The 26,430-nt window shown below is 43.9% G+C and overlaps 1 protein-coding gene across 1 annotated transcript in view; it reads left to right on the plus strand.

Moving 5' to 3' along the window:
• PPP2R3A (protein phosphatase 2 regulatory subunit B''alpha) overlaps positions 1-26,430 on the plus strand; it is a 129,929-nt gene that overhangs the window by 64,430 nt on the left and 39,069 nt on the right. The window contains exons 3-6 of the mRNA XM_067538787.1: positions 2,276-2,536; positions 5,784-5,887; positions 12,793-12,895; positions 14,977-15,051. Coding sequence (XP_067394888.1) covers positions 2,276-2,536; positions 5,784-5,887; positions 12,793-12,895; positions 14,977-15,051 — 543 coding nt within the window. The remainder of the gene's footprint in view (positions 1-2,275; positions 2,537-5,783; positions 5,888-12,792; positions 12,896-14,976; positions 15,052-26,430) is intronic.

Consider the following 26,430-nt stretch of genomic DNA (forward strand, 5'->3'; position numbering starts at 1 on the left):
GTTGTTTTGGTGTCATCTTGGTGATTATAGTTCAATAGGGCTGATTTGCCAGGTGATTCTACTGTGAGTATATCTTTGGATGAGGATGTGGGAGAAGATAATGGATTAATGTACAAGGCTTTATTCTATATTTCTTGGGTTTTGTGGTTTTGAGTTTGGCATTATTGTCTCTTGGCAACCTTAATTGATTTATACAAAGTGTTTTTTGTTTGAAGTTCCTTGTCTTTTAAAAATGTTTCATATAAAGACACTGAAAAGACACAGACAGGAATCTTGGGGTTTAATTTTTTTTTTATAACATACGGTTATCCAATTAGCCTCTGTGAGTCTCTCTCTCATGTAGTTGTTGCATGTGGCAATGACATTATCCCTAGAAAAGATGTATGCTGTTTCCCATTGTTTACAATGGAACTAAAGCCAGGATTCTCCCAGGAAAAATGGCCACCCTTTGGTTCTATAGTTAGGAGACTGGACAAGAAACTGTTAGGTATCAGGGGAATGTTGACATCACAGATGGGCTCATCAGCCCTCTGTTTCTGCCAGGTTACTGTAAACTAGTTAAGTGAGCTAGTTAATGGTTAATAACTTTGACTTTTTCCAACAAAAGTGTTATTAATTGGAGAATAAAGAATTATTTATCAATTACATTTTACAACTACCATTTTACATTAAAGGTGTTTTAAAAAAAACCTAGAACAAACCAAGATCCCCATGTCTTGTCTAAAAAAACTAAAAGAAAAAAAAAGATTGTTTAAAATTCTAAATTCACATAAGCTCATAATTAATGTCTGCACTGTCGGTGCGACCGGATCGATTCTGCGGGATCGATTGAGCATCAGTGGAGACCTGCTCAATTGATCTGGATCTCGACGGCGTTAATCCACTCCCGCAAAAAGAGTAACGCTGCGTCTACCGGAGGGCACTTCCAGTCAGCGCAACGTAGTGGGGATGCTGCGGTACGTAAAAGTTAAGAAGTCAAGTCTATGTAGCTTGCATATCTTCCATCGACTGCCACCAAAATTTACCAGCAGTGTAGACCTAGCCACAGTTATTCCAAAAGCACTTAAAATTAAAATACGCTCCGACTTATAATTTCTGTGACTTTTCTCCAAAAAATAATAAAGTTTGAACAGAATTAGAAGACTACAGTGGTTCATTAAAGGGATGGCCTAGTGTGTCAGTCTAACAACTGCACATACATTATAGGCAGGATGGTGAATGAGGTGGGATTGTGTAGTGAATGAGGCAGAGGTATACAGGGAGAGAAAGGATGCTTTTGTGGACTGGGACACAGGAGTACTGGTTTCTATCCCTGGCTCTGCCACAGATTTCCTGTGTGGCGTTAGGCAAATAACTTAGGCCCAGATTCAGGAAAGCACTTAAGCACATGCTCAAGTCTTGTTCTTACCTATGTGCTTAAATGCATTTCCTGAAAAGTGATACTCTTCGGAAATGGGACCTTAAACAAGACTTTTCAGATGAAACTGCTGATTCTGTGTTCCTTGTCTCCTGGGTGCCCACCTTGAGAACCGTTTTCAGAAGTGCTGACAGCTCACAATTCCAATTGATGTCAATGGCAGCTGCCAGTGCTTGGCATCTGAAAAATCAGGTCTTGGGTGTCTCAGTTTGGGCACCCAATCACTGGGCCTCAGTTCCTCTATCTGGAACAGGGGATAATAATACTGCCATGCCTCATGTGGCTGTTGTGAGGGTGACTTCATCCATATTTGAGGCACCCGGAACTGTAGTGATGAACCCTATAGAAATAAGCTTCTATTTCCATGAGGAAATGAAAACAAAAACCAACCAAACACACAAAAAACTCCAACAACTCATTCAGTGCAGGATTTGGTTGCTGTGCAGTTAACCAGGCATGGGAACCAGACACTGAATGATGAGGATAAAAAGAGATATGGAACAAGGGCTTCACTCCTGGTACACCAGCTATCCTGTGCACTGGAGGAGGCAGAAGTCCTGTGAAAGAAGGAATATGTGATTGAAGGCTGCATCATAATACACATGTACCGAGGGGCTGAGCTAAGGTTTTACAGGCAGCTTTAAATCTGGCATTTCCTAGCTTTTGGGTGTTTGACTTTGCAGCCTTAATAATAATTTTAACATGAAACTTTTGTATCAATTTGTACATACACATGAATTGCAAAGTATTTTTAACGCTTGTTAATGTCTTGCCATGCATTTAGAGCATGAGGGTCCGCCCCCCTTTTTAAAATTTATATAGTGGGAAAAGTATTTATTTCTTGCATTATCTTTTCAGGTTCAAAATAAACAAGAGAAGAAACCTGGGACTCCATTTCCAGCCCCTTTGAAGTCAGCAGCCAGCCCACGACCTCTCGTGCCTGTGAATAAAGTCCTTGTCAATGCTCCTGTGTCCATAAACATTCCACGTTTTTACTTCCCCAAAGGGCTTCCAAATGTCTGCACCAATCATGAGGAGACCATTGCCAGGATTGAGGCATCCTTTACAGAATTGGAAGATGAGAAAGCCAACATTTATGCAATGGGGAAAATTGCCAAGGTAAATGTGGTCATTCACAGTTTGGGAGATAGTGACAGATGAATTAAATTTATAAATTATTTGCTTGGTTCTAGTTACAGTCTTATATTTTTCAGTGCACAAAGAGCAAATGTACTTACAGTTTGAATGACTTATATAACATTAAGGAAACAACAAAACAAGAATGAACACAATTAAATTCTCCATGGGAGAAGGGTGAAGTGTGTGTCATCTCTGATGTGTGCTGAGTCAAATCTGACTCTCAAAATGGCAGCTTCCCTGGCCAACAGGCATGCAAAGGTGTTTAGCAGAGAGCACGGTCAAAACCCTTACATACAACACAGTTGCAAATAATTTGTCCAGGACATATAGAGCTAAATTTTGACCTCACTTATGCTGGTACAAATCAGGACTAAATGTTGGAATAAATGGATTTATACCAGGGCTAGACTGGTGTGAGATCAGAAACTGGTCCTTTGCCTGTTTTTCTAATTGTCCATAAACAGGTTCAGATTTTCTCAGCTTTATTTGTAATTTGAAATTATTCACCACACTTTTATAATTTTTAGCCTTTATATTTTTCATGAGCACTTCATTGTGGGCATTCCAGATCTGAAACGAGGGATTCACACTGTTGGTTCATTTTGACTGGAAACCTATCACGGATCCAGCTTCCCAGATGCATAGGTGCCAGTCTGTGCCACTAGGCAGTACTGCTGTGTACTGCAACTGCAAACAATACCAGTTGCCTTATTTGTGATCAGCTCTCTGCCACTGTGATCCTGAGGTGACATGAAGCAGGCGGATGTGCTATGGCTATGATTATACTTGGAGCTAGGGCTGTGATTCCCAGCTTGTGTAGATGTACTTATACTAGCTCTCATTGAGCTAGCATGCTAAGAATCATAGTGTACCCAGGGTAGCACGGACAGTGGTGAGCAGCAGCACAGGCTAGTCGTGCTGAGTATACATCCATAGGGCTCAGGCAGGTTTGTACTGGAGTATGCTGCTTGATAACACCACCTCCAGCACAACGGTCTCCTTTAGGGCATGTTTGGCAGAAGAGAGGTATGGCCAGATGAACCTCATGTCACAGTGATCCTTGGATGCTCATTTTGTATAACGCAGACATAGAAGTTCATCAGATTTAGAGGCATAACAGTCTGCAAATAAGAGCCTGGATTTGGGGAACAGAACAGTAAACTGGTCCAGGAGCAATTTGCAACATTGCCCTATTCTTCCATGTTTCCAGCATGTATTCTACTAAGGTTGTTACTGCAATGGCAACCATAACGTACATTCTCATTTGTTCAATGTACACGTCACTGATGCTGTAACTGGAACAGTGACATTCCATCCAGGAGGGCATTCTAGTTTCATTAGCAGAACTTTTGTGGAGACAAAGACTGGCTGTGTAATAAATATGGCAGCAGCTGTCAGAACACACCCTCTGAAAAGATGCCCAAGAAACCATCAATTCTTGAACAAAAAAATTAATGACTCACATTATGTGTCATGCCAAGGGCAACAAAGGTATCTGTCTGGGACCTTGCCAGACTCAAAGCAGGAAAAGAAGCAGGGCTGTGCACAGAAGACCAGTGCCTCAATCAATGGTACCTTGAGACATCCCAGAGTCAGTATGTTACCTGATGACATCCAGCTGTGACAAGGTCCACTGCTGTGATACAGTAGTACTGATATGACTCTAGATTGGGGGTTCTGAAGGAAGGGCAGTAGTACTAGCAGTCTTTATGAATAAAATAGCACAAGGCGAACCTACATCCTTTCTCACTGCCTACCTAGTCCAGGCACATATGTAGTGGACTGAAATCAGGATGGTTACATCCGGAAGTAGTTATTCAGCTGGCTGGTGTACTGGTAGGAAGAGGGACAACTGTAGGAAGAAGTTAGGGGAGGTGGTCCAGGAGACAACTTTGTTCAACACAAAACAAGATAAACTTGTGAGAGAGGCTTTCAGTGGAAGGTGGGGACTGTATCTCAATTAGTTCTTCATAGCATTTCCCCTTTCCAACCAGAGTCACTTTGGTTGTGCCTGGATTCAGCTTGAGCCAGCTGCTCTTCATCCGAGAGCCGATTTCCTGTGGGCATCCTGACATCTTAGTGATGGTTGCATCAGTTGAGAATGAGATAGAGAGTGGCAATGCTGGCATGGTGTTTTCAGCAGAGGACATGACGTCTCATTCTATCTCCCAGTGGCCTCAGCGAGATACCGAAGAGAAGCAGGGATAGTATGGCTCCACAAAGGCCTTCAGAGAGGAGGAACAGTTACTCATCTCATTCTCTGGAGAGGAATGATAGGAGTGAGGGCTACAATAGAGCCAGGCTATCTACTCCTGCTATGTCACACAGACGTCTTAGCAGTACCAGGTGGTGTACTGTGTCAAAGGCTGCAGGGAGGTCCAGGAGTATACACAGGGCAGTGCTTAATTTGTTCCAGGGCTGAGTCCCGGCAACTCTAGGCTTGGCATTTCAAAGCCCCGGCACCGCTGGGCTTGCTGCATCAGTTACAAATGTAGAAAAATAGCTTGAGCCCTGGCACCTCTTTCATTACAAATTAAGCACTGGAGCAGGGAGATCTTACCTGTCTTTATGGCCGTGAGAAAGTCATCTTCTTAGTTTCAGTAGGGCAGTCTCTGTGCTGTGCTCTGGTCTGTACACAGATTGCAAGGCATCTAGGAGGTTGGCTGATGAAACCAGCAAGCTCCAGTATGTGACTGCTTCCTCAGTTAAATTGTCCAGGAGGGGGAAGTTGGAGTCACGCTGGTGGCTCGAGAGATCTGCAGGGTCGAGCATTGGCCTCTTGAGGATTGGGTGGACTGCTGCATTTTTCAAGGTATTTGGCAGGTTTGCTTCTCTGAAGCACTATAGAAATTATAACGTATTGGTTTTCCTAGGTCAGCACTTTGAATTGCACCCAAAGCTAAAAGCCAGTGCAGATGGTGATCTATAATTTCCTGTGAGATACGAGTCCTAGCTGGTGGAGACTGCATCTCTCTATATGCACCATCAGCGCAAATGGGATGCTCTTGCCTATATGTAACAACATAGGAGTGCCAAGGGCCAGGGTGTTCTTCATGGAGGCTGCTTGGCTCTGGAAATTCCTTCTCGTGTTGGCCTGACGAGGTGTCGTGGTATGAGAGCCTAATTAGGTTGTTTGTTGGCAGAATATACAGTTTGTAAATAAATAAGCCCTTGAATTAACATCTAGCCTTCTCAGCTACAGTGTGTCTCTCTGTTTCATTTGCAGGTATGTGGCTGCCCTCTGTACTGGAAAGCCCCCATCTTCAATGCAGCAGGAGGAGAAAGGACCGGATTTGTATCTGTACATTCGTTCGTAGCTATGTGGAGACAGTGAGTACAGCATATATAAGAACAGTCTTCCTAGGAAAAGGAAAAGGCCAGCCAGCCAACAACCTGCACTTCTAACACTTCTTCAGTCCTGCTTTCCCACTCTCTCACCAGGCTCTTCAAACCCCTCCTCCTTCCCTCCAAGTAAATCCATATTTTAAAATCTACATTGGTTTCAGTTGTCTTGCCCAGAACTCACTGAATGTTTGTTTCCCCACTGCATTAATAGGTTCTGCACTCACTGACTAGGAATAACCCGTATCTGCTAATGTTTTATGTATGAAGTACAGTAACATGGACACGGAGTCAATCCTGAGATGGTATCATTCCCTAGAACACTGGCTCCTACTCTGGGATGGCCTGCAGAGTCCTTTAGTGCTCTAAGCTGTTTGGCCACCCCGTCTGAGGCATAGTTCCATGGGGTTGCTTTTGAATCTAGCCCATTTAGCAGGAGTGGGGGGAGAGAGTACCATGCCATCTCCTCCTGAGTGCAGAGCATCTCTTTGGCCCACTTCCTGCTGGGGCAGTTTGAGTGTATCTGCCCTGGCACCTCCCTGGCCTGTCTCCAGAGACCCTTCCCTGCCAAAGTGGAGCACAGTTCTGCGGCATGCGGTGGAAGAGTACCCCCTGTTCAGGCTCTCTGCATCCTTTTCCTTCGTTCCAGGGAACCTGCAACCTCCTTGCTCCCTGGCCCTGATTTGAAAAAGTTCTTAAGGATGTGCTTAAGTCCTATAGACTTCATGATTATGTGTTTTTCTGAATCAGGGCCCTGTCAGCCAGGGGTATTTGTTACTGCTCGTTACTTTACATCGCCGGAGGTTAGCGCTGCACTTCACAGCACAGCCAGAAAGACATGGTCTCTGGAGAACAGACAGTCTCTCGCGAGTCTTGATGCAGCTTGTGTGTTGTATGAGTGTGAGTGAGAGAGCTAGAGCGAGAACGAGACAAGCAGTAGGGGATGGGCAAGAGAAGAGGTGGCTTACAGTGGCCAGTCATGTGTTTGCTGGGATTAGTCCCGCTCACCGAATGGAAGCTCAGTCAGGAGAGGAGTCCTAAGGAAGTATTGGAATGAGGAGATTGAAGGGCGTGGTGGAGGAGAATGTGTGAATAGGGCATCCCAAGTGCAAGGGATAAAGAGGCTGTTCCGTTGTTTGAGGGAAGCAGCTCTGATGGGACTCTGCTGTTATTGTAAAGGGGTGGGAGGAAGTCAGCAGGTAAAATGGAGGTTGTGGATGTGGGTGATATGACACAGTGGTGGGTCAGACCCTGAGGGCTTGACTTGTTTTTTATTTGTTACCAGATGCCCGAGTGAGGACTTGACCCTGTAAGCGGAGTTTCACTGTCACTAGAGCATACCACTGTCAAGGCTCCTTTCTGAATTCTCTGCTGTGGCTATTGACAGCTCTGGCTAGAATGTGTGGCATCACAGAGAGATTGAACAGTCCTGTTATCTTATCCAATCTTTGTTCCCATAGAACATGTCTGGAATATCACTTATTTTAATTTCCAAGCAGTGTAGTTTTCACTGCCTCCCCAAAGAGACTCTTCCACACCCCAGTTCAGTGGGCACTCTTTAAATCCTTCAAACTGTCTTTCAAGTTGTGTTCCCTAGGTATTTCCTGGACTAAATATAAAGACCATTGGGATAACAGCATCGAGTTACTGAAGTAAAACTGTAACATCTATAATGATGGTCAGAGTCAGATTGTTTTTGCTGATATCTAGGTTGTATCATAGGTTCTTCCAGTTAGTCCTAATTAATCTCTCTTGTGTCATAAGAAATAGTTCTTAGCCCTCCTTCATTTTCACACCCTTCAAATATTTGTAGACTGTTATCATGACCTTCCTTCATCTTCTCCTTGCTAAACTTTTTTTGCTGTTTTAACCTTTCCTCATACATCCGGTTCTCCAGGCCCCTCATCATTTTTATTCGTCTTAAGACCCTCCAATTTACATACATTCATAGATTCCACAGCTAGAATGGACCATTCTGATTCTCAAGTCTGACCCCCCTGTATAACACAGGCCAGAGAGAGCTAATCTGGTAGAAAAACATCCAATCTTGATTTAAAATTTGTCAGTGATGGAGAATCCACCACAACCCCTTGGTAAATTGTTACAGTGGTTAATTACTCTCACCTTTTCAAAATGTATGCCTTATTTCCAGTCTGAATTTGTCTAGCTTCAGCTTCCAGTCATTGGTTCACATTAGACCTTTCTCTGCTAGATTGAAGAGCCCATTATTAAATATTTGTTCTGCATGTGGGTACTTACAGACTGTAACCAAGTCATTCCCTAACAATAGCCATATGGAAATGGGCCTTCATTTTAGAACATGGATGCCTAACTTTAAACACTCAAGTCCATTTAAGGCACCTAAATAAGTGGCCTGATTTTTCAAAAATGCTAAGCACCCACAAATCTCATTTGAAGTCAGTGGGAACTACTTAGTGTGCAGAAGTTTTGAAAATCAATCCACTTGTTTTAGGTTCCTAAATACGGGCTTGGGAACCCAACTTTATGCTCCCATTTAAAAATATATTAGCCAGGATCTGGTGCCTTTCTTTTCAGTGACCGGATGCCTTTGCATGTGTAGCCCAATGCCTCACTGCTCTTTCTGCAGGAATCACATTGCACATTCCTCTCTAATTTGCCATCCACTTATCACATCAGCTGCTCCATTATAAAGCCCATTATAAACTCTTATTATAAAGCCCTTCCCTGTAGCTTTGGCTTTGAAAGTTGGGTTAGTCTGAAAATTGCCAGATTTACTCTGAGGCAGGGCAGCATGTTTTTGCAAAGAGTGATTAAAACTCATACTGTTTTGAGTTCCAGGTTATTGAAAGTTTGCCCCAACTTTTGTTTCAATATTTCATTACTACTCCTAAAAATGTTCTTCATATTAGACTTTGATGCAGGCCAATGCAAGAGGCAATTTCAAGGGCAGAAATAACCCGAAATTTAAAGAGTTGATGTTAAAAACTGGGCATGATTCTCCATCAGTCAAGCTGACAGAGGAAAAATATGGTGACTGAGCATACTTTTTAATCTGTCCCTTAATGGGCTTTGCCTCCAATGACTGTCCACAGGTCATGCGTCCTCAGCCCACTCACTGCTTACCCTGAAGAGACACCAAGAAACCTCTGCACCTCCTAGCCTTTTCTTAGTGAGAGATAACACATTCCTATAGGGTGACCATTATATTTACCCCTATTTTCAGATTGGTGTGATGGAGCCACTGCGATTACATATGTTGCATATTCTGTATTTGGAAATAAGTTGGATGGTGTATTCATGGCATAAGATGATGAAATACTTTATATTCCAGCCTTAACTAAGGAGGAGCATCTACTAAAGTTAAACATTTAAAGCAGCAAGACCAGATAACGTTCACCCAAGATTTATAGCAGAACCGGTTGAGGAGTCGGTCCTGGTGGATATGAATATGAACTTCCAGTGCAATGTTCTGGCTAAACGCTGTGCATTTGTTTCTCTAACAATTTTCTACAATTCCCTGTTTTCAGGCATCTGAGGCCTCAGTCCAGCAATACTGAAACGTGCGTAACTTTATGCACATGGGTATTCCCATTGAGCTGAAACAGACTACTCACATGCATAAAGCTACCCCCATGTGAAAATGTCCATAGGACTGGGTGCTAGTGTCTAACAATAAATAACTAATTCTTATTAATGCTAAGTAATCACTAGTAAATAACAAAGAATGTATTTTAATTTTCACAGTTCTTGAAAATTACTAAGTATTTTTTCTTTGAGTAACTTATTGTTTCCATCACAATAATCAGTGAAGGCTCTGGAGTCTGCTATTTTCTACCTTATTTCTCAGTCCTGTTATGATTATTTTTCAGAAAGGGTTTGGTGAAATCCTTGGAATTTCCCATTTCTGTGTGCGTTTTGGTTCTGTAGAAACCAATTACTTAACACAGTTAACTGTGTTAATCTTGACCGACAATGTTTTGCAGTAGGAAATAGCGAAGACTGGAATAACGTTCCACTCCTCTGAAGTACTCACTCCTCTGGGTCACAGAAAGAAGATATCATAGTATAGAGCATATTTCCATTCAGTAAAGCACCACACCCTGCTAGCTCTTTTTACAGTAGGAACAGATTCCTCTCCACCACTTCCTGTGCATGCCTCCCTCCCCAACCCTCTCCACCTCCCACACACACACACACACACACACACACACACACACACACACACACACACTTTATAAAAGAAGCCATTGTTTGCCTCTTTGGGGTGATTTGTATGTTAGGGAATTTTGGCAGTAGCATTTTGGCAGCATCCTCAAATACTGCAGTCTTGGAAAAAGATATGAGAGAGATTCTATTGTGACATCTCAGTGGATACATCTTTAATGGACATTAAATGTTAAGTGGTTGTTTCTGTGTTAAAAGATAGATCAGAATTACATAAGAAATGCATATTAGCAATATATGTCTTGATTTTAGTAAGGCTTTTGACGCAGTCCAACATGACATTCTCCTAAGCAGGGGAATGTGGTCTAGATGAAATTGCTAAAAGGAGGGTGCCCAACTGGGAAAAAGACCATACTCTAAGAGTGGTTATCAATGGTTCACTGCCAGACTGGGAGGCGTATCTAGTGGGGTCTCGCAGGGGTCAGTCCTGGGTCTGGTACCAGTCAATATTTTCATTAATGACATGGATAATGGAGTGGAGAGTATGATTATAAATTTGCAAATGACACTACCTGTAATGGTAGTTAAGCACTGGAATAGGCTTCCAAGAGAGGCTGTGGAATCTCTATCATTGGAAATCTTCAAAAACAGGTTGTCAAACACCTGTCAAGGATGGTCTAGGTTTACTTGGTCCTGTCACAGTGCAGAGGCCTGGACTTGATGACTTCTTGAGGTCCCTTCCAGCCCAACATTTCAATAATTCTATGAATATTGATTTCTAAGGGCCAGTTCTGCCCTTCTTACACACACAGGGTGAAATTCGCCCTTTTGCAAAGGACTAGGAAAAGCTCCGTTGTGCCACATAGTTCCCTCTTAAACCCTCAAGTTAGGGCCTAAGTGGGATTCAAGTGGTATAGGCCTTGAGCTATTGCTTTGCAGAAAGGTGAATTTCACCTATTCAGAATAAGAGAGGTAGAGTCATGTATTAAAATATTGTTTTCAGACACTGAGAAGACGTGAATCTTTCCAGTTGATAAGGGAATCTGAAAGTATCAATGAAAAAAATCTGTGGCCAGTGGAGCTAAGGACAATAAGAATGATTTTTTAAAATATATCAGAAACAAATGCAATCCTAACATCTGTGGCTCTATGAAATGGGAATACCTTTCTACGATACCTCAGTGCAGGAATAGTAAAGAAAACAAAACTATAAATTTTTAGCAAATAAACACAGATTACTTTCTTCAAGTCTGAGAATTTGAATAAACACAGAATATAAACATTTTACATACTGCACTGCATATGTACTCCTCTTTCAGGCAATGAACTGTAATGATTATTTCTTAAACATCAACCGTAGAATGCAGTGAAACATAACAAGTAGAACACAATGATAAGAAGCATCACAACCATTACCTTCAGAGGGCTTTTTCTTTTTCTTCAAGGCAATAATTGCTATATGACAGTTGTCAGAGTTATAGAGCTAGCTATGCCAGGTGTCTGGCCTCTTGCCCCTTAGCTGTCTCAGGGTGGAATCTCATGATTCTTCCACTCTTTGGCTAGACCCTGAGCACATGGCCTCATGTACCAATCACTTGTAATCTTGCAGGGCCAACGTGGGTTCAGACATCTTCATTTCCTCCCTTCAGGGCCCTGTGATATTGACCAACAGCCTCCTTCAAACAAAGGCATTTTATTTAGCAGTTGAAACAAGACATAAAACAAAGAAAGGATTTTAAAAATAACAACCTGCTTGCATAGTCTTAGAGCTTGTCTACGCTTACTTCGGAGATTCGGTGGCAGTCAACCAGAGTTACACAAACTACACAAAAAACTTGCGTAACTCCCGTCGACTTCTGTGCTTCTGTTCTGCACTCCGTCTTCAATGCACTGCGCTGATGGGAACCGTGTTCCCGTTGACACAGCGCTCCGCCACTTGAGGAAGTGGTCTTAATATGTCAATTTCTGGATTGACTGAGCGGGTCTTCATTGACTGCTCAGTTGATCCAGATAAGTCGATCTGATGGCGGCAAATTTGTCACCGTCAGTATAGGCGTAGCTTTAGCTAACTTTACACTGCCCTATAAGCCCAGTTAGATGCATTTTCCTCTTCAGCTGTAGAAACAGAACAGAGCCAACTTATGTTCTCCGAGCCAGCCTAGACCCTGCTGTGTGTCTGTGTGACTCTTGGTCTAACCCAACCTGTTCAAGCTGGCCTGGGCATTCCCCAGAGAGTGGGCTAGTACTATTAAGGTTACTGGCTCTTGAAATGTCTCTTAGCGATCCTCCCATTTATGGTAGTAGGTGACTGTTGGAAAAGGTCTCCTCTCTCTTTCCCTAGACAGGCAGGCTAGCGCTGCTACCAGACAGACCCCTACGGTGAAATATCCATCCCCTTTTATGGGACAGACCCACCACAGTAGTGACAAATCCAGACACCGTATTAGCAATCACCAAAGAGCACATCCAAATTTGTCACAATGCTGTTAGCGAGAAACAGTTCTCAGCTCCTACAGCAAAACGTGGGTATTATTTCAAAGTATCAAGGAAGAAAATGGGTATTACCCTTCTGATGTCAGATTTACATAATTTACATGGTCACAGTTTTGTATAAATTGCATAACTTCTGGCCGAAATTTGACACCTTAGATAAGAAACTTAATAGTAAAACTGTTATTTCTGATTGCATTGTCCTCCAAGAATATGAAGTGGTTCAAGTAATTTATAATCTTCTCTCTCTCTCGTAGATTACTACAGAGCTGTCATGATGATACATCCAAGTTCCTTTACCTTCTAGCAAAACCCAACTGCAACTACCTAGAGCAGGAGGATTTCATCCCACTACTTCAGGTACATAAAACTTGCTCAACAGTGAGTGGTTGCGTGGGGGAGGGAAAGATGTTGCTACTTTGGGATATTTTTGTAACTTGTTCAGTGTGTGTCAAGGGCATGCAGAGCTTTGGATGGGCTCCAGTTGGGGTGGAGCTTTTTAGACTTATATTTAAGTAATAAGGTAAGGGGCTCATTTTCAAATGTGCCGAGCAGCTGCAGCTCCTGCTGAAGTCATTGAGTATTGTGCCAATTTATGCAAAACTTGAATTTGGCCCATAGTCTTCAGTTGGGGCGACCATTTGGAATTAACAGGTAGCTGAACTGATTAATTCACCCAGCTCCTCCATGTGGTTGTATCTGCAAATCTCAAACTTCAGAACTAGAGAATAGGCAAGGTGCTGTGATATATATATTAGACTAAAGTATAAAACCTTTGCAGGTTAACAGTGCAGATAACAATTATTGAATTTACCTAATAACTCTTCTTCCAGACTATCAAATGCATTTGAAATCTTTGCAAAGAATTGTGAAAATAAAGCACCGTATATGCCACCTTGCCTATTACTAATTTATATTCCACTCTACAAAAAGTTTTTCTTTGTATTCAGCTTAAGTTATCCTTGTTTTAATTTCATCCCATTGCTTTTTCTTTTACCCTTATGCACTATATTAAACAAACATCCCTCTCCATTCTTGGTGTCTAATTTCTTCAGATATTTGTGGCAGCTTATCATATCCCTTCTTAGTCATTGCTTAGCCAAGCTCTAGATGTACTTTGCTCTTTTAATGTTCCTTCCATAAATTAGTCCCTGCAGTTCCTCTGATCATTTTTTCATGCCCTTCTCTGAGTTCCAGGGTTAATACATTTCTGATGTTGCAGTGCAAAGTATACATAACCATAGAGAAACCTTGTGAGGCAAGATTGGGTCTTTGAACTGGTGGTTCCCTTTCCACAAACAAAGCTGGTACTGTTTTGGAGTGGATTTTTTCATGATCCTTGGTGGCACTTTTCATATTTTCCCCACAGGGCATGTTGCCTATCCTGACGGACAGCCGCTCCATCTTGCAGCTGCCAGTGCAATCAAAGGGGTGCATAATCTTTTTTGTAGAGTCATAGATTCCAAGGCCAGAAGGGACCCTGGCGATCATCTAGTCTGTCCTCCTGTATAACACAAGTCAGAGACTGTCCCTGAAATAATTAAATATTTTAATGTTTCCTTGGCTGCCTGTCAATCAGTCAGTGGCTATTGACCACTACTGGCCTTCAAGGAGGCCATGCATATGCTCAGAGCCTCCTCAGTATCCTCTTCTAGAGGGAGCATAGTCATGAACACTTCCCCCTTGCCACTGGAGAAGCTTGGTAGTGCAGGCATGTAGTGCATCTGTATGCAGCCATCCTGATGGAGCTTTCTTCCATTCAGGATATGAGCAGATTTTCCACAGCCGGGAACATGTCACAGCCATGCAGCTCTGGCTGAATTCCATACCACTAGGCCAGGATTTGGCTCTAAAAATAACTATTCTGAGAGAGAAAAAAATTCCAAAATAGTTCAAGTAAGTATGGAAAAGGTGTTGACTGTAGCTCTGTGTATCCTATAGTTCACACAAGATTTTATCTTTGTGAAAGAAGATTTAAAAAAACAGCTTTCCCCCTGTTATTGGACATTGCTCTTGAAAGACGCAAAAGGCTGTTTTTAAAGTCTTTCAGAAGAACACTTATTTCTGATGTATCAGTATGACAAATATTAATATCTCTGAGGAGTTAAAAGGGCATTTGGGGAGGAAAGAGTCATATGGTCCAAGTAACTAACATTTTTTTCTCTATCAGTAAAAATGAGTTTTCATCTGCTCACTAATTCTTCCTTTGTTTTTCTGTCTTTAAGTAAATCAAAATGGCCCAACAGGTGCGTATTGCCCAGAAAATGTCTGTACTTTTACAAGTTTCATGTTAAAAAAAAATTGTAAATTAGCTTTTTAAATGTTGCATTTGCAGTTTGGAAAGTGCCACAGACCTTCACTTTGTAAACTCAGTAATTTTTAAACTCTTAAATAAAAGAAAAAAAAATCTCGTTCCAGTTTCACTCGGTTTTGTCTTTCAGGATGTGGTTGAAACGCATCCTGGCCTGACATTCTTGAAGGATGCTCCAGAATTCCATTCCCGCTACATTACTACGGTAGGCTGACTCCGGGAGTCTCCACATAATCCAGACATGCCAAGCTCATCTTGTTACACAATCTGTCATTATTCACTTTAGCAAGTGTTTTGAGTTATTCTGAAAAGTGTGTGTTTTTACCCAAACTAATATTGGTGAGCTATTTTATTGTACCATTTTGGCATTTAATTGTGTTGCAAGTTGGAGTTTTTGGCCTCTCTTATGATAATAGGCATCATGGTAGCCAAGGAAATAAGTGTGTGATTAATAGGCTAGCACCTGGTCATCCTGCAGCCACTAGATTTCTCATAATACAGAGGGGCAGCTGAGATACAGCAGGGATGATCTTTGGAAAGACTCCTATTGATCTGAGTGGATTTTGAATCAGGTTCAGAGAGATTAAATGATTGCCCCAGTAAGTCCATGGCAGAGCCAATTATTAAACGCAGATCTCCTGAGTCCCAGAACAGTGCCTTAACCACAGGCATGCTTCCTCTTTTAGTCCAGAAGCTAGTGCGACTCCTCTGCTGAGGACATGAGTGACTTTGAAAGTCTTACAAGGAAGTCATAGTTTTTTCTCTCTCAAAGAATTAAAGAATGTAATCTCTTTCCTCTGACATTATTTTATAAGAGAGCAGCCCCTAGCACAGCCAGAACATGAACTGTTCTGAGAAATGGTAAGTGGTGTGAATTTTTTAAGCTGTAATTTTCTGTATCTCTAGTCTAGTGGTATCTCTAGTTTATTCCTTTTGTTAGGAGAGATGTCTCAGAAATGTCTTCTGTTCCCCCTTACAAAAGTCGGTTCCCCCCATGCCTGACATGGCCATTTTGAATGTTGATGTGATTTAGGAGAAGGTATTTTTTCTAGTAAACCCTGGACAAATCTGATAGCTGTGGTTTTCCATCTTCTCCAGTGCTTTTCTTGAAGGAAGCCTACTTACTGGTACAGTTGAAGAGCACAGATGCTAATGATCTTATTCTAATAAGAATACCTTCACTGAGTTTAGGACTGAAATTAAGCAAATGACACTTACTCTTTCCTGGGGCTGACAGAGGAAGATAAAAAATGATTAATGACCAGATCAATCTTTTCCTGAGATCTCTGAAGTGAAAGTGACTGGATCATAGTGATTGAAATGATGGGTGTCAGAATATGGTTGGACTCTCTTAAGGCTCATGAGCCAGAGGTTGCACTATTTCAATGGTAAATGAATAACACTGATAAGTGCCTTTAGTATCTGAAATCATATCCGTCTTTGTTAATAGAACCCTGTTCATCATGTCCGCACTTCATATCTGCTCCAGCTATTACAGCACAATGCATTGTGTGGCTTCCAAAACCGTGCGGAGGCTGTACTATTGATTTATATTCACAAACAAAATACTTCATTTAACATTAGTTAAGATTGTTCTCATCAATACACTTAACCATAAAAAATAGGAAATGCAAAATTAAGGATTAATAGGTAGGAAAATCAAGCGCTCTCAAGTTAGGAAATGCTGGAATGAACGTACAACCTTATTTCTCTCCTTTAGCGGATATGCATGATGGTACAGTCTTTAATTACATGCACAAGTGACTATCCGTGAAAAGTTTGGTGTACATGACTTGGCCAGCATTGCATAGGAATTCAGTGACTGAGGCAGGGATAGAATCCAAGGTCCTATGTGATGCTGTGCAAGTCATTTACACCAAACTTTTTCACAGGTGGTCCCTTCTGCATGTAATTAAAGACTGTATCATAATGCATAGGTGGCAGAGGGACTAAATAAAGCTGAACAGGCAATGTTCATTCTGGAATTTCCTAACTTGAGAGTGCATGTATTTTGCTAGTTTTTAATCCTTAGTTTTGCATTTCTTATTTTTTTGTGATTTAGTTTACTGATGTGAGCAACTATAACTAACGTTAAACCCAGGATTGTGTGTGTGAATTTCCTTAGTTTTTAATAGCACATATTTAAAAGATTTTCTATTTAAATAAAAACATGCTTAAGAAATAAAGCATTTGTTGTGTTCAATGTATATTTTATTGCCATTGATATCTTTGTGAAGCTCCATATTTCACCATTCAGTGCCATGTTGACCAATATACTGAAAGTAATTAAATTAAACTGTTTGCACATGAAACATGTTTCTTTTTTAACGTAACTTCAATTTTACTGCAATTTATGATTTTACATGACTTTTTTTAAAATTGTGTAACAGAAGACTGACTTGGGACTTAGAGATTTATAATTTCCCACTTGTGAATATTTACCTTTTAAAGTCATAGCCCCCACTTTGAAAGAAGCAGATAATCTACAGGAGAGGATCTATAATTGTAAAGGACCAGGGCGTAGGCATTCTGGCCTAGTGGTTACAGCTGGTCTTGGGCACACACCTCAGGGTTTGTATGTGTGAGCAGAAGTTGGAGGAAGTACTAAAGCTGGGTTTAGTAAGCAAGAGTTGGGGTCAGAGTCAGGCTGGGGTCAGAGGCCAGAGATCAGAGGTACTACCAGGCTGAAGTGAGGAGGTAAGAGTCAGGGTTAAACTCAGGCTGGGATTGGAGATCGAAGATCAGGAGACGAGGTGAGGTCTGGAATTGTAGCAGGCCCAAAGACTGGGTGGCTGCCCAGACAACTTCCTGGGGGCACCCTCCAGGATCAAATAGGGTGGCTGTCCAATCAGAGGGACTCAGGGTACTGTCAGTCTGAGTCCTGTGGGCAGTACTTCCTGGGGCATGGTGGGAACGTCAGCTGACCCAAGTTCTAGTCTCTGCATTTTAACAGTAATTTTGTCTCTAGTTTTCATGTAACCATTTCTGAGGAAAGTAACAAACAATTATTCTTTAAACAGAAGCAGTGTAATTTACCTGAAGCCCAAAGGACCACAGCAGGAACTTGTCCAAACCCAGTCCTGGGGCCCTTCTCTGAAATAATGTTATGGTAGTCTGAGGTCAACATGTTATCAGAGGCATCTGTTGCCATGATAACCAGGGCAATAGTCACTCCCCTAGATATGCTAATGAACTGGAGGGCATGCGTGCTGAGTCGCTCATTATCTCTGATGTCATAGTGTTACTACTCAGGCAGCAGCAAGGAGCAAGTGCATTTTGTGTGGAAAATTCAAACTCTTTGGCTGTTCTGGTTTTCCCAACTTTCCTCACAAACCCCAAAACATATAAACATAAAATGCACATTGGAGATCATTCCACACCCACATTAATTAGTAGCTGAAATTTGGTTCAAATTCCCCATAGCAATTTTCCAAAAAAGGTTCAGAAGAAAGGTGAGACACTAAGGTCCAGACCCCAAACAACAGAAACTTATGATGTACCTTTAATATGATCTCACTACAAGACCATAACAACATGTAAAAGAGTGCCCTTGACAGCTTTTAAATATTCAGTTATTATAATTAACTTCTGTCACCAGCAAGAGAAAAAAAGACTAACATTACACCTCACCCCTCTTTCAATTCTCCACCTGCTCTTCCCCAAAACTCAGGGAAAGTAGATGGGCTTTACAGCATGCCCTGGAAGTCAGTTAGTTTGGACAATTTCAGACCAAGGTTAGGGGAGCAAGAATCAAAGTGTAGGGGCCCTCACAGAGAATGCCCTTACCAGCTGCTTCCAGTCTCCTTGGGGACTCTAACAGGGACTACATTTTGGGCATTTCCACTTACTGCAGCTGTGGCAGTAGGGCATGCGGAGAGCGGGGTGAACCAGGTAGGTTGGTCCCATGTCATTTATGGCTTCATAGGTCAAAGCCAACACCTTCAACTCCATTCAGAAGCTAATTGGGAGCTGGTGCAGAGCAGAGAGCATTGCTGTATTATGCTCATGGGTAGGGCCCTATCAAATTCACGGTCCTGAAAAAAGTGTGTCACGGACCATGAAATCTGTTCTTTTGTGTACTTTTACCCTATACGATAGAGTAAAAGCACCCAGAAGTTCACAGCATTTCTCAAACTGGGGGTCCCAACCCAAAAGGGGGTTGCAAGGCTATTGTAGGGAGGGATATGGTATTGCCACCCTTACTTTTGCACAGCCTTCAGAGCTGGACATCTGGCCAGCGGCCACCACTCTTCAGCCACCCAGCTCTGAAGGCAGCACAGGCAAAGATGGCAGTACTGCAGCCCCCCTACAACAACCTTGCAAACTCCTTTTGTGTCGGGACCTCCAGTTTGAAAAATGCTGTGTCTTAAGGGCTTTACAAGTTTATATTTGGTCATTTAAAAATAAATATTCATGCTTTGTCACACCATGAAATGTAAGATTTAAATATCTGAAACTGTGAAATTCAAGATTTTTAAAGTGCTATGAAATTGGACTGTGACTTTGATAGGCCCCTACTCATGGTGGGACATTGTCACACACTGTGCCAACACTTGTGAACTGTGGGTCATAGACTTGGGTACTGTGAATGGGAGTGAGACAGAAAAAATTCAGGAGCTTTAAAAATATAGGAAAAATAGACATCCTTTTAAGTCTTGTAAAATTGAAATAAATCTAAGTTCCGGCATCTGCCTGACAATGTTACTCCCACTATCAGGAGAAATGTTCCTCAATGCTGAACAGAAATTTGTCCAGGCTCTGCCTAAGCTAAACTCCCAAGTTACAGAGCTGCCAAGTTTTAAGTTCTATGGGTGACATTTTATGCAAATAATTTTGCACATTTGCAAATCATTTGCATGGGACCATAAACTCCAGCTTGTGAGCAGCACACCATGCCATGGATAGCAGGATGTGGAACTGCACAAAACATGGCAGCTGTGGCTAGGGTAGTTGGGAGAGAGTCTGAAGAGCTGCTAGAATGTGTGAATGCCAGTATGGTGTCTGTGGGGTGTCGATGCCTGAGTGTTGGGTGCTATGAGGGTGTCTGGTGTAGGCAGATGGGTGAGTGCTGGAAGGCAGGGGAGCATTAGGTGGATGGCTGGGTGCTGAAGGGAGACTGGAATTGCTGATGGAAATCTGGGGCTGCTGTATGAGGTGGTTGCTGGGAGTCTGAATAGGAAGCTGGGGCTTTTCTACATGGGTTCTTTTACCGCATTCATCACTACAGTATTTGAGCATATTCTAATCATGCATTAAGCAACGTGTCTTCACATCTGCCGGGTGTGGTTTGTTTTATCTCTTCTCGTGGAGAATTGTGTTCAGAAGAGCGTTTTGGTTGGGTAGGGTGATTTTTCTTGTTTTTTTGTGTCCATGCTGCTGTGTTTGTATTCGAAAAGGCAGATCAAACAAGTGCACCTTGCCTTGGCGAGAGGTTTGGGATGGTCCTTAGATCCTGGGGGAGTTCGTTCCACAGTCTGGGACCAGATCCTGAGAGAGCTCTGTCTCCTGCAGAGATGCCCTCTACTGGTATGGCACAATGTGCCACAGGAGTGAGTGGAGCGATCACCATCTCCATCCCAGATCACTAGACTCTTTTAGGTACCCTGAGCCCAGGCCATGGAGCACCTTGAAGATAAGGACTGAGACCTGGAAATTGACTCTATTCTTTGGGAAGCCGATGTGGAGAGCAGGGAATGGGTCTCATGTGCTCATGGTAGGCTGTGTTGCTGAGGGGGTGCACTGTAGAGGCCTGTACTAGTTGGAGTTTCCTGAGTGCTGAAGATCTCATGCCGAGGTATATCCCATTGCCATAGGCCAGATGGGAGGTGATGATGGCATGAATAACTGAGGCCAGGTCTTTGTCCGCCAGGCTGGGATGGAGTTTGCTAGCCACCCGCAGCAGGCTGAAAGTGTTACATGTGAGAGCTCAGCGGCAACAAGGAACCCAGGAGTACTCCGAGCCTGCACTGACCAGTTGTGGGTGTGACCCTCCAGCCAGAGGAGACTGTTCTGCAGCTGCAGGCTACTCCAAGTACTTTCCTCTGCCCACCAGCATCACTCTGCCTTGCACAGGCTCAGCTTTGGCCAGCTGTTGGTGTCTGTGGGCTGGTCTCATCCAGCTCTGGGCCATGCTGGTGGCAGGAATGTGGGGGCATGTGAAGGGGTCAGAGAGCTGACCCTGGAGCCTGTGCTGTCTGACCCATTCCCCAGGCCTTGGCCCTGGGCCCTTGCCCTCTTCCTAGCATGCTGCTGCTGCTGCCAGCAGCTCCATTTCGCCCTGGGACGCAGCAGGGATACAGAGACCCATGGTTGTGTGCAGAGCAGGTGCCACAGAGACCTCTGGTGGCCTGAAGTAGCAGTTGCAGCCATTCTTGCATCGCTGCTGGATGTACCTGGACTAGATGGATGGTAGGTCTGATCTCCGCTGGACTGTGGGACAGCATGCAGGGCTGCCAAGTGTATCAGTGGCAAGTGAGATACCAGACCCTTGGCACCCCAAAGTCTGACACAGTCTTTCAGAGCCAGAGCAGATCTTTCACACTAGCAGCCCTCTGCCTAGACCAGGGTTCCAGATTAACTGGTCTCCCAAAACTGGAGCAGTCCTTTCTCTAAGCCAAGTCACCAGAGTAGGCTGACTTTCTTTCAGAGCTGGGGCGATGCTATATAGCCTGAACAGCACTTCAGTAAACTGCAGCCTATCAGCAATCATTCTGCTATGGACCACTCTGTCAGAGACATACTGCTGGCAGACTTGGGCAGCTGAGTTCTGCCCCAGTTTCAGGTACTGGATAGATCTGAACTACAGTCCCATGCAGAGTGTGTTGCAGCAGTCTGATCTCAAGGTGTCAAAGGCATGGATGAAAATAGGAAGGTCCATGTCTGAAAGCAGTGCTTGCAACCTGCTAGCTTATTGTAAATGAAAGAAAGCTGTCCTGGCTATTCCTGGGCCCAGAATTCTAGAATGGGAGCTCTGACAACAATTATTATGGTGTTAGGTACTGCCCAAATGATAGACTGAGACCATCCCTGCCCCGAAGGGCTGACAGTCTAAAGACATAAACAGATGAAGTGGCAGATGGCATACAAGTTAATGAATACTGTAAAGAATTGACACTGTTGGCATCATAGTTTTCTTTCTTTCTTTCTTTCTTGGGCACACCCCCTCAACCAAAGGGACTGATATTGTCCATTCCGTATCATCTGGTTGTTTCCCCCACCCAACCAGTATCACCTCCGTCTTATCTGGATTGAGTCTCATGCAGCTAGCCTTAATCCATGCTCCAGATTCATCAATACATTGGGTAAGGCAATCTGCCATTCTGGCTGGGTTGGATATGAGAGAGAGAAGAAGCTGGATGCCATCACTATAATCCAGATTTCCTCACTAACCCTTCCAGAAGCCACATATATGCTGCATTAAAGGGGGGAAGGCAAATGGAACCCTGCAGGAGCGTGCCCATCACCACGCTATGACTGCATCTGCAAAAAAGGAAAGGAACCCACTGCACACAGGCCTGTCCGACTTTGCTGGGGTCCAGAGACGACTCAGCATCTCCATGGTTATCCATATCAAAGGCAGTTTTAGTATCAGCATGGACCATACTCATCCTCATCACCTGGAGTTGATCTGCTAATGTAACCTGCCGTACCCAGGTCAGTACCCAGATTGGCAAGCATAATTTTTCCTTCCCATATGGACACAGTGTAAGAGCCTAAACAAATCTTTGTTGTGATTGGTCAGGCTCACTGTGAGACTTCCACCACCAGCTATCCAGCAACTTTCCATCCTGCTCCATTTGTGGCAGGCCATCCATAAATCAAGGTGACCTGGGAGGCAGAGGCTGGGGAAAAGATGCCGTGGCCCATTTCATCAGGAAGTGGAAGACAGAATTAGTTGCTTCTGTAAAACAAATAATAACATTACACCAAGCCCTGGAAAGTGTGGTCTGTCTTACTGTGGGTCTGTGCCCGTCTAAAGGAGTGTGTGAAACAAAAAAGATGCTATGCTGTGGTGAAGCGAATTCCTGTGGGTCACCCAAGCTGGCTCCTGAATACTTACATAGGGTGATCAGGCAAAATGGAATGGAATTTCCCATCCTGCCCCACAGGGTCTCCTTTCTCACGGTGATTCTGGGAGACTCTGCTTACCCACTGCAACCGTGGCTTAAAATCAGGCAGCACCACTGCAGCAACCAAAGAAGAATAGTACATTTCTCTGTCTCAGTTTATCTCCATGTCTATTGCCATAAATGGGCAGTAGCTGTTACAGAATTTGGGGCTGTGCTACTTTCTAAGTCACATTGATAGGGATGGGAAGAATAAGAAAGGGCATTCCCATGTGTCGTAATATCAAGCAGAAGTGTTCATTGGAGTTCTTGGGTGGCCAAAACCTCCACTGACTCTAGCCAGCTAACAGAACCTCCAGTTTTGCTTTGAGTACTCCTGCAGTGCAGCGATGCATTGTCACTACAAACACCTGTGCCATCAAAAGCGTGCCCATGCTACACAGCGAATTCAGTTTGCTATAAAATCTCAGGCATGTCGCACTGACTGTATTATTTGTTTGCATAATTCCATTTAATCAAGGCACCTGTTTTTGAATTTTCCTGAAGCTGCCACACAACGTAACCTGTAGCACTGTTGCTGCAGAAACCTGGCTACAGAAGTTAGATCCATCCAGCTATGAAGTTCCTGTTTCATTGCCTGTGGCTCCTCATCTGTCCCTGTGACTCCCCCTTCTCCTAGGGACAAGTCTCTTTCTCTGCCTGCAGGAAGTGCAGGCTCTTCTCCTGGCTGCTCCCTGCTGGTTGCCTCTTTCAGTGGTAGGCTCTCGGCTCTGCTCCACCAGCTACCTATTGAGCTGTCAGCACAATAGAGTTGGGGCCAAGCTGAAAGAGGTGGCTAGCAGGGAGTCTGTGATGAGCTGCTGCCTACTTCACAAACCTGGTCACTGGCTGAGGCAGCTGTTTCAAACCACAGCACCGTGGATAGATGTGGGTGGTTCTTTGTGTGATTGTCCCTATGCACGTCAGGTTGTGCGTGGGCTCCACGCAGCCCCTGCCGGAGACTTTTCCCTACCAGTGTCTGTCTGGTCCACATGTGCACCTCCACTTTCCTCGTGCTCCATGCCAAAGGGACAAAGGAGGCTGCTGGACCACCGCCAGGTTAGTTACTTCCTACTGCTCATGGTCAGGGACAGAGCTTGTGTTGGTACTGACTTCAACTTCTCTGTGCACATATTTTAAGGGGTTTTTAAACAATGTTCATAGTTTTATAGTATAGTCAGGAGATAGCTCAAGTGTTCAGTTCCCTACTTTCTCTCTCTCGGGGGCGGGAGGGGGCAGGGAACCATTTCTCTGTTCCCTCCACACCTCAATATTTCAACAGATGCAGGATGCCAAGGATCCCCGGCTTCAAAAACAGCATAAAATGCCACAGGCCGTTCCTGGTAACAGACTGCCATGCCTCCTGTCTTTACTGCCAGGGGGAAGTGCACGTCCCTTCAAGGTGAAGTATCTGCAGGTTTTGTACTACATGTTCCTAAATAGAACTTAACACTCTAAGGAGTTTCGTCTCTGAGAGTTCTTCATGGAGCAGGCCATGAAGGTGAGAACCACTTCTGACTGGGGAGACCTCCTCCCCACCCCGTACATCTGTCTGAAAAAGGTAGGACTGGTCCCTCTTTTTTGATTTTGGGTGGCTTCAAGACGTCTGATGCTCCTCCAGCTCCAAGAGAGTCGGGAGAGGAGAGCCAAGACGGGTGGGGGAAGGGAGGACACATGCACTCCCATAAGAGCAAGAGGGAAGGCTCCTTGTCTAAGTCCTCTAAAAAGAGGCAGAAGTCCCTGTCCTGTGCCAAGTCAGGAGAGACCTTGTGTTCCAGAGCAGGACCATCCAGTACCAGGACTGGGACTTCTTTGAAAGACAAAACAGCAACACTTTCTGGTACTGGGGCTGCTTCTTTAGCACCGAAATCCATGTCGGTGCCACCAGACCTGATGCCTTCAACTTTAATGACTTGAGCTATGGAAATGACTCTATTGATTCTGGCTCGCTTCCTGACTTTGGAAGACCCTCTATTGCTCCTGGAACCGGAGTCACCACTCCTTTTCAGACACTGGGACTTCAGCTGGCATTGATATCCCTGTGGTACCCCTCTCCATCCACATGTACCAGCAGTGGTCAAGCCAGCCTGTTGCTGGTATCATCAATGAACAGAGGCAGATCATCACTACCTCCTCCAGTACCAAGAGCTTCCCCTTTGGGTTCAGGATCAGCATCCTCTGAGTTGAACTGTGATGGACTCCCGCTCCTGGATTATGCCTAGAGAGGACATCAGGAGTTCCCAGAGTATCCCGCTACTCTCCTATGAGAGTCCTCCCTGGTACCCAGGGGCCTACTCTATGGCAGTATTGGGGCCTGGGAGATCCATGAGACTATCATCCAATATACCCACATTGTGACTCCAGGGATCCCAGAGACGAGGAGGAGCTGACTCAGCCTCCTTAAGCAGCATGAGGAAGAACAACAACAGGAACAGGCGAAGCATGGAGAAGATGTTCCTCTTTAGCGGTGGGGAGGAGAGTGCAGTGCTGGCTGCTATATATGCTGATTGATAGCATGTTTTAGTGACTTTGATTGGCTGCCCAGGAGGTGGGGAAATGGAGAAAGCAGCCAGTCAAAAAGGTTTTTTCCTGTGTCTTGTCGGGGGGACTGAAATCTGGAGTCTGAGACCCTGTGGAATTGGCAGTTTTGATAATGGCCCTTTCTATAAAGTGAACGGGTGCAATGCAAGCATATGAGGTGGACTGGGAAACCCTATGGTAATTAATGAAATCTTCTGTTTAGAGCTGCTTTGTGTCACTGTTACTAGCAAAAACACAGACCAGGATGAAAATGTCTGTGAGGAGCAGTAGGGACCAAAGCAAGACTGACTTAGTTTAAGTAATGAAGGGGCCATATGATCATCTAGTCTGACCTCCTGCAGAGCACAGGCCAGACCAGAGAACCTCACCCAGTAATTCCTGCAGCAAACACAGCAACTTTTATTTGAGCTGAAACATAGCTTTAAAAAGTTGAGGTAAATATTTCAAGTGATGGAGAGTCCATTGCTTCTCTCAGTGAACTGTTCCAATGGTTAATCACCATCAGCCTTAAAAATGTGCACTTTATTTTCATTTTGCATTTGTCTGGCCTTAACTTCCAGTCATTGACACTTGCTCTATGTTGCATCGCTCTACACAGCAAGGAGTGCGTGGGGTGAACATTTAGCCCAACAGTTAGAACAGTCACCTCAGATGTGTGAAACCTGGGTCCAGTTTCCCCACCTGTGCCTGAAGGGTGAAAGAATTCGAACAGGGGTCTCTCATCTCTCAGAGGAGTCCTCTAACCACTGAGCTATGGGATAGTGTAATGTGGGGGTGGGCGCCTCCCTCAGTCTCTGTTGTTGAAGCTGTTCCACTTTGTATAAATACTTAAAGAGTGACTTGAGCAGGGGGCCTGGACCCTGGGTCTCCCTCGTGATGCCCTAACCCCTGGACTACAGAGTCATCCCCACTCTCTTTGGCCTAGTACCTCTTGCCCA

The sequence above is a fragment of the Emydura macquarii genome, unplaced genomic scaffold (genome assembly GCF_026122565.2).
Source record: "Emydura macquarii macquarii isolate MOO-44397 ecotype Brisbane River unplaced genomic scaffold, CSIRO-AGI_Emac_v2 contig_499, whole genome shotgun sequence".
Taxonomy (NCBI): Eukaryota; Metazoa; Chordata; order Testudines; family Chelidae; genus Emydura; species Emydura macquarii.